Consider the following 13,253-nt stretch of genomic DNA (forward strand, 5'->3'; position numbering starts at 1 on the left):
CATCTCACCTACTTCCTCTTCGAACCCCTCCCGCCCCTCGCGCTCTTCTTTCCCTTCGCCGAGCTCCCACCACTGCCTCCTCCGCCGCCGCTCAACATAACCCTCACCTTGCCCACGGGCACCACGCCATAAATCTCCGTCTCCTTCCAGGCCTTGACCAGCTCCGCCTCCTTCGGCCAGATCCTCTCCACGTCTCTGCTCTCCTTGTCGAAGGCGCGGGGCTCCTTGAACGCGGCGTCCCACCTTCCCAGGATCTCCTTGACTGCCTTGCCCTTCTTCTGTGCGCCGGGCTGTAGCTTGACCTTGTACTTGTACGACGCGAGTGCTGACCACGGCGCGCACACCGGGATGGCAGCAACGAGGTCGTCTCCGGGCAGTGGCCGCCCCGTGAAGGCGTCGATGCCGATCTGTTCGAAGAGTTGCTTAGCCTCCTCCTCGACCGCCGGGTCGTTATCCTCGCCCAGCGCGCCCTCGAGCGCCGCCCGCCGCCGCTCCTCGTCCGCCTTGCCCTTTTCCTGCGCGCGCTGGTGCTGCTCCCGCCGTCGCTGCTTCTGCGCTTGCAGCTCTTCTTCCTTGCTGACCTTGGGCAGCCTTTCCTGTTCACTAGGCTCCGTGGTACCGGCGGCCTTTGCGCCGAGGAGGCGGAGGGCGAGCTCGCGCTCTTCCTCATCTTGCTCGGCGTATTTCTGAGCCATCTTCTTTGCCTTAGCACGCTTTCCTCTGGGGAGAGGGGCTTGCTTTTGCTTCTGACTGGAGGCCTGGGTGGTAGCTTCGGTGGGAGCTATCGAGGCAGCGTCACCTTCATCGCCACTGTCGTTAGTAGAACCGGCAGCAGGTGTAGTGAGCTCCGAAGGATTGATGCCCTTGCGGAGCAGTCGGCGCTCACGTGCAGAAAGGTGTCGCTTTCCAGCCGTTTTCTCCTGCTTTCTCTGCTTGTAATCCGGTCCACTTTGTTGTTCAGTCTCGCTCAGCTGGGATGCTTCTCCTCCGTTTTTGGGCTCCTCGTCATGTGCTGGGCTTGGTGACTCCTCTTGCTTAACTTCCTCTTCTTCCGATTCGGAGTCCTTTCCTCCATCTGGTGCAGTTGCACCACCTGATTGCAGCGGATTGCTGCGCTCTTGCTGCTCGTCGTCGCTCTCATCTGAGGCCGAGCCGAGCTTTGCGTCTGGGAAGTCCTCATCACTGTCGCTATCCTCCTCTTGCTCCGCCGTCTCTTTAGCCTTTTCTTCTTCCAGATTAGGATGTGGCGCGGCGGGCTTTGGTGGGATGTTTCCTTCAGTCAATCGATGCTTGTTGTGGTTCTTCTTGCTTTCTTCGGTGATCTGGAAGATGACTGCAAAGCCAAGAAGTAGTTGAGCAGGTGGAAGGAAGTTCTTCTTGCCATTGATAATGAAACCGCCGGGCTGGAGGTAGTCACCAGTTGGCGTCGTCTTGGAGACTTGATCAGCGTTCACCCACCAAGCTGACATTACTGCCTTCGAGTCCCACGCCGAAGAGGTCGAGACACACAGGTTGCCGGCTTGTGACAGGGTAGATGGGGGAATCGGGTCATCGGGAGTTGCAGGGTTGTTCTTGATGATGACGCTCGCCGCTCCATTAAGATCAGCATGAACGTAGATGTCTCCCTTCTTCAAGTAACGCCGGTATAGTATCTCGTTCTGCTGGGCGTCTTTGCCTCTGTTGTAACGCGATTAGCGAGCTTTCTGGTCATGATGTTTGCCAAGATGAGCTTACCCGAGAACAAGATAACCGTCTGAGGAGATAAAGTACATGAACTTCTCGAACCAGAACTGTTTCCTCACTGGCCGAAGTAGTTCCTTTTCTTGCTTCAGGCCCTTCTTCAAGTCGGCCTCGATTTTTTTCTGTGTACTCTTCAGAGCCCTCTGTGATGCTTCTAAAGTCCTTTCCTCCTTGGCTGCTGCTGACTTCTTCTGATCGAAGTACGTTTTTGCATTGGCCCATGGAGTAAGGCTCAAGTCGATAGCAATGGACAGTCTTTTATCCTCGGGCTTCGGAGCGGGTTTCTTGCGCTGTTGCTGATCCTCCTCTTCGTCTGAAGATTCGCTCTCGGTCTCGCTACCCTCGAAATCTTCGTCGTCATCCTCAAAACCTGGCTCAGCGAGAAGCAAAGTGACGGTATTCTCGGGAAGATTGAGCGATCTGATCATTTCAGCAACGGGGTTGCCGTGCTTCCGTTCACGTTCGATGAGACGTTCAATCTCGACCCAATCCATACCCTTCTCGATGAGCCCATTAACCGCAATAGTTCCCTCCTGAACTCGGTCAACGTTTGCTTGAATAGCTTCCGCCTTGCGAATGTTGAGCTCCTGGGTTCTCTGCAAGCCTCCGAGGCGCTTCAGATGCTCCTGTTTGGCCTGTTCAATCTTCCGTTTAGCATTTTCCTCCCGCTCCTGAACGCGAGACTCTAGCTTCTGGCCCTCGATTGAGGAGAAGAATTCATCGACGGTTTTATTGAAGCCCTCGAATTCGAGGAAAGTAAGAGACTCGTCAGCCTCGAATTGCTTCGGCTTGAAAGGGTGGAAATCCTCATATAGAAGCTTTTCTGCGGGTGCCTTTTCTTCTAGCCCCTCTTCTGCCGGCTCCCTGGGCGCAGGTTGGCCGGTCTTTTTGGCGACGATGTACCCCTTTGCGACTTCTGCGCTTGTGATCTTGGCATCAACTCTTTTGGCCTCAGCAAGCGCCGCCATCACCGCGTCCAATAACGATTCGTCTTCCAGAACCTGTTCCGGCTTGATGGAGGTGTCGAATCCGGAGGCGTGGAAGGCATGATCCACCAGCATTGGTGGCAATTCCGTGATGGATACCGCCAAAGCCCTCCGGAGTGCATCCTTGGCCTTCTTCTTTGCTTTCTTGTCTGGGACTTCTTGCTGCCTTTCAATCGCCTTTTGCAGGCCCTCCCGCACGCGCTCCTTGGTCAAGTCAGGCACTCCGCCATAGTTCTGCCTCTCCGTCAGGTTGTACTTGATCCCCATCTTCACCCTTTCATGTTCGGCGCCCTCATCGACCGAGCGCAGAAGCGAAAGAATGTTGAGCTCGCCATCGGTGAGGATGACGTTGCCGCCGGCGTAGAACTCCAGGTAGAGGCGGTACAGGCCATCGGAGAACTGGAACTCGATGATACGGTCGGTGCCGATTTGCTTGATGGAGGTAACGCGCCTAGTCTTGAGGAACTTGCGCAGTCTCACCACGAAGGGCGAGGGGGCGGTGGCGGTTGCGCGGGCGAAGCTCGTAAGGTGGCATCGGAAGCCCGAGTCGACGAGGAGCTGCTCTTTGTGGTTCGGCTTCTGGAACTTGAAGAGAAAGATGCGCTGGGTTCACGGCTTAGTGCCGACTCGCATCAATGCGCGGGACGGATGGGGGGCATACAGTGGACAGGTCGTAGATGTTAGCCACGCGCAAAGAGCAAAGGCTGCTGGAGAGCTCGTGCGCAATGACCTGGGAGCTATTAGCTGGGGCGGTGCAGGCAATGGGGCCGCCAGAGCTGTACCTTGACGTCCAGGGAGGAATACCGCTGCTTCATCTTGGATGGTAGGGGTGTGTCTGGGAGTAGTGTTGGTGTTCGGCGAAGGTGGGCGGCGGACGTTTTCAATGTGCGTCATTGCCCGAGACGCGTGCGCCAAGAAGCAGCCGATCGCGGGGCTGCCGGTAGGGCTGAGTGGCTGGGCCTGCGGCTCCGGTGGTACACAGTACACCTGGCAATCACCCGTCTCCGCAAACAGTAGAGCGGCGGCGTCCGCAACGACGCCCAGTGTCAATAATTCGTTGTATCTAAGCTCCAAGGAAATCATGCTCCTCAGCAAGCATTGTAGAGTCTCTGTTCAGCCCGCGCCCTCTACGGGCTCCAACCCATTTTACAGCCAGCCTGCTGCCACTGCCTCCCGAACCCTCTTGATAAGAGGTGTGGACAACAAAAGCAGAATGGCCCAGTCTCATCATGGCTTCCGATTCGTCCCAACGTGCCCTCCATAGCTGTTACCGTGACCGGACTCAGGCCACCGGCCACGGATATGCCCAGATCATAACGCCAAACATGCCAATGTAGCTCAGAGACCTTGCCTCAAGCGCTCGCCCAGCGTCCGCTTGCCAAACTCCCATGCGTTGAGCAGACCCTGTTCCGAGAGATCGATGTTCTTTGGGTTGAAGTCCTGCTGGGGCGGCCTGCTGACGCGCGACGCGACAATGACCGGATCCGTCTCGAGAATGATGCCATCGTCGACAATCTCGTCTATTGCGAGCGAAACAAGGTCGTAGTTCTCGATGATGGTGCGCTTGTCGGTGGAGTTTCTGCAATCTGGTCAGTGCCAGCTCCAATGGCGAGCATTCGGCGCGCAACTTACTTGAGCAGGATGTTCAGGGAGTCGCGGAGGGCGAGGATGACGTTGTAAAGCAGGATCTCATTCTCGTCGGCACCGCCCACGACGTACAACATGACGTCCGACTCCATCTTGAACACAACCACGCGGTTGTCGTAGAGGATGACATCGCTGGTCTGTTTGGCCGTCTTCTCGAGGAGGCCCTTCTCGAAGGCCTTCTGGTCCTTCAGGTTCGGGTAGGGGTTCGCGCCGGGATAGCTCGTGGCACTGGCGGGAGTGCCAGCGGGAGGATGGGGAGCATTGTAGTACTTGGCAAGGATGCGCGACGAGTCGTCGGTGGAGAGGATCAGGATTGCGTTGACGGAGAAAAGCGAGAGGGCCATGGTGGGCAGTGTGGCCGCGAGTCCGGGTTGCTATGCGGCGCGAGAGTGGTTGCGAGTTGAGCAGCGCGGCCGGTGATTCCCCTTGCTACCTACCGCGCCTAAGCTCGCTGGCCTTTTCGAAGCCTCACCGCCTTCGCCCGGCGCAAGCGTCCGCAGACCATCATGAATGATGGAAGACCGTGTCCCGCATTGCAAATGGTTTTTGTTCGCTACCATCTCACATTGCACCATCAAACCAGTGAACCAGACGGTTCCAAGAATATAAATATCAAGAGGTCCAAAGCGCCTGCACCGGTGTCGCGAAATCGGATGCGGCCACGACCTTTCGCTGACGAAACAATGCGTGTCTCCAGAAACTTTTCTGCACAATCGCCCGCCAACCCACTCCGCATTGCTTGCGCCCCTCATGTCGAGCTCCCGCAGCATCGCTGCCGCAGTCTGCCCTTCTGCCCCGTTTCTCGTTCCGCGCAGAGCCTGCGCAGTCTTCCCACATGCTCACTTCATCGCTGGCTCTGTTGCGGCAAAGCATGATGCAGCTCATTCTCAAACTCGCCGTCCTCAGACGCAATCTTCCTTTCTCAAACGCGTGAAGTTCAAACAGAGTAGATTCGTCTCTCCACCTCCGGTCATTGACGAGCAATCAGCAGAGGTATGCGCGTAATGCCCGCTCAGGCGACTCACTGAGGCTCACTACTTGACAGATAGTCCTGCTCTTTCGTGAACAATGTAGCAGCGGAAACCTCGAGGAAGCCATTCGCCTCTATCCAAATGTGAACCGTCTCCTCACACACAATGGTGTCCTTCACCTCGCCAAGTTGATCCACACCTACTTTCGCCGCTTGCCAAAGAAGAGCAAACCGCAAGCCAAGCCAGTTCTGCTTGAGTTCACCGACCGGGTCATTGAAGATCTCCGGACTGGCGCCATTCCGCCACACACTGTCGCAAGTCTACATTTGCTGTCTTTTCTCAAGGAAGCTGAGCAGTTCGACCGGGGGCTCGATTTCTGGGCATGGCTCAAGCGAAAGGGCAACGACTTTGTGGATGCTGGTGTCTACGGAGCTGCAATTGAGCTGCTGACGGCACATGGAAAAGTCAAGCTGGTCGAACTGGAGGCTTTGTATGCTGAAGCCCTCCATCGCTTTCCTGGAAATTTCGCCGTGTACCATCTTTCGCCGGAAGCCATGGTGCCGGATCGCGGCCAGCCCGTCATAATCAAAGGACTCCCCACTTCATTGCTGCAGGGGATTTCGTTCGCGAGAGTAACCTGGGGTGATTGGCGAAATGCATACCTTGGATTTGATACTGCGCTGCGCCTATTTCCAACCCAAGTCCCGGAGCGCTTTTTCGAGATGTTCATACATAACAGGCCACTCGCAGAGTCTTACACCGTTTTCATGATGGCTTGTCGGTCTGGCATTGTTCTAAGTCCTGGGCTTTTGACCGTCGCCTTGGACAAGCTGGTCCAGAGCCAGGTTCGTGCCACCATTAAGGACAGGCTTCTTGCTGTCAGGGGAATGCTGGACGCTATATACGCTTACGCTGGTGTCGGCGGATCTGTTAAAGGCCATCATCTCAGCGCACTCGTGAAAGGATTCGAAGGCCTAATTCCAGGAGACTCTCGGCAGGAAAACGTCCGCGAAAAATTCAATCGGCTCGTTGGTAACACTGCAGCCGAAGTAGTGCTGACCATATCGCAAGCCGGTATCCCGCTTTACATATCGACTGCTGCTAGCCTGGTGGGCCTTGCAGGAAAGGCGCGACTGCCTGAGCTCCTCGGCCGAACAATCAAAGATATTTCCGACGCGGGCCTGGATCAGGATGAAGTGATGCGTAGATCTTTAGTCCTTGCGGCTGGTCAGATCAAGCATATTGAACTACTCGAATTGAGCTGGAAGAGCCTTGTGGAAGCAGCCGAGGCATCTGGGACACAGCTGGGCATCCGAGACTGGCAAGCTTTGGCGCGCGCAAGCATCAACGCTGGTCACGTCGGATTTTTGCAAGAGCAGGCTTCCTCGCTCAGCCACGCTATGACAGACGACACAAAATACTTGATCGAACAAGAAATAGCCAAGGGAGAATTAAAAGCCAAGGAGGAGCCAAAAGCCAGACGTAGACTGGAACTCACAGAAGCTGACTATGGTCTCGTTAACGCCACGATACCGGAAATCAAATCTCAGGTTGGGTCAATTTCCGCGCTCATCAGCTCCGGCAAGCTCCTCAACTTCTACGAACATGGTCTTCCCATGTCACTGGCTTCTAGACCAGCGATGGGATCGAACATGGCGTTGCGCACGGTCTACGATGAGCTCACGACAGATCCTCGTCTTCCTGCGACGGACCAGCCGCTCAAACCGGTGATGAAGACTAGTTCTGGCTACCCACTGGACGCCTTGCGGTATGACAATTGGGTGTCCATCAACGAGCTTCTTCTCGACGCCGAAGCGCACGAGTCGATGCGGGAGTGGAGGATGGAAAAGGCTCTCAAAGAAGGAGGTTTGAGCAGAGTCGCAGCGACCATCCAAAGCCTTTCGCGCCCCATGCTTTCACCTCGCAGGTCTACAGGGGACCGGAACGGAACCATCGCTGAGGACGGCACGGCTCGAAAGATTGCCGGGAATGACGAAACAGGTGCTGCTGACGAGGTTGGGCCTGTGAGACAGGAGATACGCCGGTTGAGGGCGCTACAGGATCAGCCACACTCCGCATCAGACCCCTGATGCAAAGTAGGCATGCTGATTGGCGCTCGCAGGGTCATCAGGAAGAATTTATGATGGGGGGAAACGGACTCGATCGCCGCTCTTCTAGAATCTCCAATATTTGAAATTGTGATGGACTACGTTGCGTGCTCGTTGCCCGCAGGCAAAAATGAACAGCGAACAAAGATAGAAACAAACGCGCAATGCCTCGGTGTGATGGCGAGCCCCTCAGCGTCATTGATCTGCAGCGGTGGGTGCACGTCCGTCAACACGGAGTATGTAGTGGCAACTGTGCGACTCACAAGATTGTATCAGCTTCCCTTCGCTTCCACGAGGGACGAAAGGGACATCATTAGCGCACAATTAGCCTTTCACTATCGCGCCGCGACGAACGATTGCGAGTGTAAACAAGTTGGTGAATAGCATGGATCCATCAAATCTTTTGCCCCATTCCCATTCCCCCCGCACGCCGAGCTCGTAGGACTTATCAAAACACATGAGCCAAACCTAAAGAACTCAACCCTCTCAATCGCCTTTGTGAAGAGTAACAACCGGTGAGAATGCAACATGACAGCACGCCCAAACAAACAAGAAAGCTCAACAGACGCCAGTGGTTTTCCCGATCCCCGCTTTAACCAACCCTGAATTCCCGGCGCACCGATGAAGAAGCCAAGATAGAAAGAGAAGCGCTGTACAACTTCAACGCACAACACGTTGAACGGACGAGTCGATCATGCACTGATGACGCCGACCTCCTCGTCGAGCCGCCTTCTCGCGGCGGCCCACAGCTCCTCGGCGGACTGTTGGTGCGGCTGGTGGAAGCCGTTGCGGCCGAAGTCGACCGGCGACGGCGGCGGCGCCTCGAGCGTCTCCTGGATGGCCTTGGTGTGGCGCGTCATGTCGAGCGGCGAGGAGGCTTCGAGCGCGGCCGACAGGCTGGAGGTGCTGCCGTCGTGGTGCGTTGTGAAGAGCGAGAGGCGCTCGCGCGGGTGCACGGGGCGGGGCTGGGAGAGGAGAGACATGTTTGGTGTTGGTTGGTGTTGGTGACAACAACCGGAGCGATTGGTTTTGATGTGCTGATGTGGAGCCCGGCGGAGTCTGGGGGTGGATCGCGGTGGGGCTGTATTTATGTGTTGCGCCCGCGTTGTACAGATGACACGTCGACGAGCTACTGCGGAGATAAAAAACATTAGTTCAACATTTCTCCCGGATGCGAAGGGGGCGGATAGGGAGCGTTGGTTGCGCAATAAGCTTACCAGCTGGAGCCCAGTGTGTTGGATTATGGGGTGGTCCGGGGTGCCTTTCCCAAAGAGGAAAGTCCGTGGGGAATGGGCCGGATGCGGATAATGGCGGACAGAGGTTGGCGTGGAGAATGAGGGTTTCAGACGGCGTTCCGGGGAGACTGGCTCTGGGTCCGGCGGCGGATGGAGGGCTCTACGGAATGGCGAGGACGGGGATGGGCGTTGGGGAGGCGTGGTAATATAGGCAGGCGAGAGACGGAGAAGTAAGGGGCGGCGGATGATGAAATGGACGGCGGACCAAAAAAGAACACGCTTGGTAGTGGCTTCTGGCGATGAGGCGAGGCAAGACAAGGGCAGAGTGATTGACGGCTGAACACGTATGCGGAGGTGGCTTGAGGAGGACTGAGGCCAGTGCGAGCGTGTCTCCAAATTTCAGAGCGCCTTGAGGCAGCAGGCTCCAGCGTGCGCTCCCGAAGGCGCGCCGATTATTTATACCCTCCAACAGTACGAGCGGCGGGCGAATGGGTTGGAGGTTGCTACACCGCCATCCTGACTCGCATGCGAGGCGGGCGGAAAGGGCAAGCCCGCGATGTGCTTGCGCTGCAATCTGTGGGGGAAGGGCTAAGGACAGGGGGTGGATGCGTGCGTGCGCGGTGCGCGCTTGGCCGGGGGCTGCCCGGCCACTGGCTCACTTCCCCGAGATAATCCTCCTGCAAGCGCCCCGAGCTCGCACCTCGCACCCCACGCCCGCACCGGCTCCGGCCCAGACGTCGCAGCCTTGCACTCAGCCCTTGCTCGCTGGCCGCCGCCGCTCCGCTTCCGTCTTCCACTGGCCTTCCAGAAGCCGGCGCCGGCGTCTGCGCACACGCCAGCGCCCAACCTACCCGCTCCCGCTGGAAGCTGGAAGCCGGTCGTCGCATCCCCAGAATCACGCGCGACCTGAAACGCAGCAGCGCAGCGGAACGTCTTTCTCTCACGGGCGTCCGCCGTTCCGCGGCGGCCCTGTCCCTGCAGCGGCCCAAGCCAGGAGCCGGGATGCCTGACTGATACATATGCGAGTGACGGGCCGGCCGGCGTTTGCTCGCCATTTGCTATCTCGCGTGCCAAATGAGCGGCGGGCTGAGTGGCGGGCTGAACATACGGCGCTCCGAGTCGTGCGTTGCGGCTGTAGGTTGGGTTGTCGGACGGGTTGGTGGTGCCGTCTCCGAGACCAACACGGAAAGCTGACGCGCCGCCCATGAGTCCCGAACACTTCGTGCCATGAAAGGCTATCCATCCTGCCTGCTCGGCCGTCCGCATCCGCTGCCCGCCGCACGCACGCCCCGGCTTCCCCGGATCGTGGTGGCTTCAAGCGCCATGCCACGACTTTCGCTCCCCGAACCGCCGCCTCATTCCACGCTCCACTAGCCGTTGCCGCACCCGAGCCTCTCGACACCACACCGTCGCCGCCGATCAGAGACGACCATTTGGCCAGACAGCCTCGCCTGCCAGCACAGCATAACCCAGACCGCCAAATGCAAGGCTATGCACGCCCCGGCCCCCCGCATGTCGCCTATGCACGCTATCCACGAATCCCAGCCCAGCCCATCGGCGAGCTTCCCCATATTTCCGTGTAACCGGACTCCCTCCTCGCCCTCCCACCCGCCTGGTCTCCGCTGCCTTTGCCTTCTACGGCAGCTCCAGCCCGTCTGGCTCGCCCACTCAGCAGCCCGCCTCTCCGTGCTTGCCTCACGCTTGCCGAGTCTAGCAGACCGGTAGAGACTGGCCCTCCAGCGTCCTACTCGCCGTCCGTTCGCGGCTACTGACGGATGCTGACAAAGTCCGACAACGGCGCCGACACTTAAAACCGCGTGTTGCTGCCGCGTAGCTCTCCCGCTAGCTGCTGCTTGAGGTGATCGCCTCTGGGTATGTATCGCCGCCTGAGCAGCCGACGCCTGCAGCAGTGGGACCCTCCGATAACCTAAAAACTCTATTGAGTGGACCTGTCGATTGAGCTGTGAGCATCAGCCGAAAGAGTGGTGGTGACAGGCGGGGCCGCACGTAGCCTCGCAAAGGACACGAGTAATGGTCACAGTCAATGTCCGTGGAGAATCCGGAAAGAGGGAAAGAGGTTGGAGCATGGAGAAGCGGTGAAACCATTTCCAACAACTCACTTCCAACTTTTCTCTTCCCAGCAGACCTTTAGGTAAGGTGTCGTGAACGGACAAGAACGTGGAGCCGGCGTCCGCGCGTTATGCTTACGCCGCTCGCCAACGGCCTTGCTTTGCGTGGTGGCCTGCTCTCTGCATCTGCTGTGGCTCTTTTCGGGCGTCGGCATGCCGTGCGATGACACACGGTGCGGAAAAAGCTGGACTGCATTGTGCCTCCCCTGCAGCGGGGATTTGCTTTTTCTGCTGACGCCGCCGGTTTTCTCCTCTTCTCCTTGGTGTATCAAGCGGGATGCTCTGCGTCGATCTCCTGCCGCAGCGCGGCGGGGACGACGGGTGTAGGCGCCGCTGCTGCATGACGCTCTTCTTCATTAAAGATTACCCGGCTACACAACGGCGCTGTGATGCCGCCCACACCTCCATACATCCACTACATAACTCGTGTGCGCGCAGCATGCATGTCTCACTTACACAGCATCCGCCAGCTCGCCGTCTGGCCAGCCCACCTCTCCAGCAGCCAGTATCAAGGACCGCTGCATTCCGGTGGCGCTCTCGCAGCGGACCAAATGGGTCTGCAGATCGCCAACGCGCAGTGGGGGGCGGCATCCCATGTCCACCCCGCCTGCAAGGCCGGTACGCCATTTGCTTTTTTATTCTGCAACCGGCCTGGGTGGGTGCCAAAACAAACCGAGATAGCAGCACTCTTGCATGGCCGTTGGGCGTTATCCCCGCCTTCTCTTCCACCGCCGTTTCCGTGGCAGCAGCATCTCTCCTCTCACTTCCCCTGAGCCGCTTTCCGCCAGATCTAGCGCGCTGGACCATCGGCAATGTTTCCAGTTCGTCGGGGGAGGCTTTTGGCTTGCTTATTGGCGAGTAGTGCTGCGTGGTGCCCACTCACGCTCTGATCTCGAGCTCGCGAGCCTTGTCCAATGACCTGCAGTGAACCGCCATTGACAAACAGCTTCTACGCTTCAGTCAACCCGGAAGAAAAAAAGACCAAAGAGTGGGGGGAAAAAGCAGAAGACGGACATGTCGCGAATGATTCACGCAGCTTGGTGTGTTTTGACTACATGGTACTATCGAACCCAGTGCTTGATCGAAGGTTTCTGTCCATGAGTGCAATCTCTCCTGTCTATCTCGATTCAACACAAGATCCTTGACCTCTTTGCGTCGTGGTTTTGTCCGTCGTGCCACTCACCATAGATATACGATCTATCGATCTCAACCTGCATCGATGAAGATGCATCGGCATTGCAGTGAAAGATCGCTCACAATTTGGTCGTGGTAGCGTGCAAGGCAAACGACAGGTAGAGACGCTCGGCCTGGTCATATGCCCGATTCCTTTCTCATTTGTTCGTTCCAAAAAGAAAGAGGGAAAAAAAACGGACGCATCTCAAATAGACCATGTCGCTGCTTCGCCCGGGGCTCGTCGGGAACGCGCAGCGAGCGGTAGTTGACGGTAGCGCAAGAACGGGCAACCGCCTCTTTTTTCCCCTGCATTTTTCCTCATGCAGCTGACGGATGTTACTACAACCTTTGGATGCCTCTATCCGGCGCGCACGCCACGCTATTCTCGTGCAAATCCAGGGCCGCTTACCGCTCATCTATCCCCGGCGGGTCGACAAAAGAAATGTTATTACTCCCGCCAAATTCCCATCCAGCACGCAACCCGCCATGCCATGCAGGGTGCTTGAAACGTCATGACTCCGCTTTATTTCGTGTTATGTATGAGGCTTCGATGCTTTCTTTTTCCTTTCTTGTTTGTTTCCTCGATGCAGCCATCGTCGCGCGTGTAAATAGCTGCGTAGCCGACCCTACATAACCGGTTTGCATCCTTACTGCGTGACAAAACTTGCCGCTTTGCTGCTTAATTTGCAACGAAAGGCAACATGGCGACCTGGTGGTCTTTCCTCCCTGCTCCAACATCAACTCAAAACAACCGAGCGTACGTACTCACCTGTTTCTCTGAATCCTGTTGTGCGAACGAGAATCACCCGATACCTTGTTTCCCGGCTCGCACCTTCCTCTTTTTGTCATCAACAGCCGTTCCGTCTGCCCGCCTGCCATTGGCCACAGAACCAAACGCAGATAAGCCAGCGCGTATGTAATGTAGGTGCATGCATCAACCCCCTGGCGGCAGTCCCCCGCCGCCTCCAACGGCCTCTTCGTTCACCGAAGAAGGGAAACAAAAACACGCGCTGGAATACACTCCGCTAACAATGTTACCGAACGTGCCGGTACCACACCCCGCAAACCTGCAATTATGACGCGTCCCGTGCCATGACATGGTCCTGTTTATCTCTCTCTCGTCTCTTTCCATTATGCTGCAGAGCCGATTGACAAAAGCCTTTCTTCCCCATCGAAGGCCACGTTACGGGATGATGAGTAGGAAAGAAAGGGAGGGTGGCCGGGGGTGAGGTGATGCGGACTATTCGTGCGGGTGCTTATCAGA

General features: G+C 57.2%; 3 protein-coding genes across 3 annotated transcripts; 1 reads left to right on the plus strand and 2 right to left on the minus strand.

Moving 5' to 3' along the window:
* Nucleotides 1-8: 8 nt before the first annotated feature.
* SLS55_009511 (uncharacterized protein) lies at nt 9-3,541 on the minus strand (the record flags this gene model as incomplete). Its single annotated transcript, XM_066780912.1, has 4 exons — nt 9-1,677; nt 1,735-3,329; nt 3,388-3,456; nt 3,509-3,541. 4 exons carry the CDS (start codon nt 3,539-3,541, stop codon nt 9-11), a joined length of 3,366 nt encoding a protein of 1,121 aa, XP_066628858.1.
* A 523-nt stretch (nt 3,542-4,064) lies between these two features.
* RET3 (Golgi-to-ER vesicle coat component) lies at nt 4,065-4,717 on the minus strand (the record flags this gene model as incomplete). The annotated part of the gene is made up of 2 exons (XM_066780913.1): nt 4,065-4,305; nt 4,359-4,717. 2 exons carry the CDS (start codon nt 4,715-4,717, stop codon nt 4,065-4,067), a joined length of 600 nt encoding a protein of 199 aa, XP_066628859.1.
* A 406-nt stretch (nt 4,718-5,123) lies between these two features.
* SLS55_009513 (uncharacterized protein) lies at nt 5,124-7,434 on the plus strand (the record flags this gene model as incomplete). Its single annotated transcript, XM_066780914.1, has 2 exons — nt 5,124-5,153; nt 5,419-7,434. The coding sequence occupies 2 exons, from the start codon at nt 5,124-5,126 to the stop codon at nt 7,432-7,434; spliced, it is 2,046 nt and encodes a 681-aa protein (XP_066628860.1).
* Nucleotides 7,435-13,253: the final 5,819 nt, after the last annotated feature.

This window comes from Diplodia seriata, assembly GCF_021436955.1.
Source record: "Diplodia seriata strain FDS-637 chromosome Unknown scaffold_10, whole genome shotgun sequence".
NCBI classification, from domain to species: Eukaryota; Fungi; Ascomycota; class Dothideomycetes; order Botryosphaeriales; family Botryosphaeriaceae; genus Diplodia; species Diplodia seriata.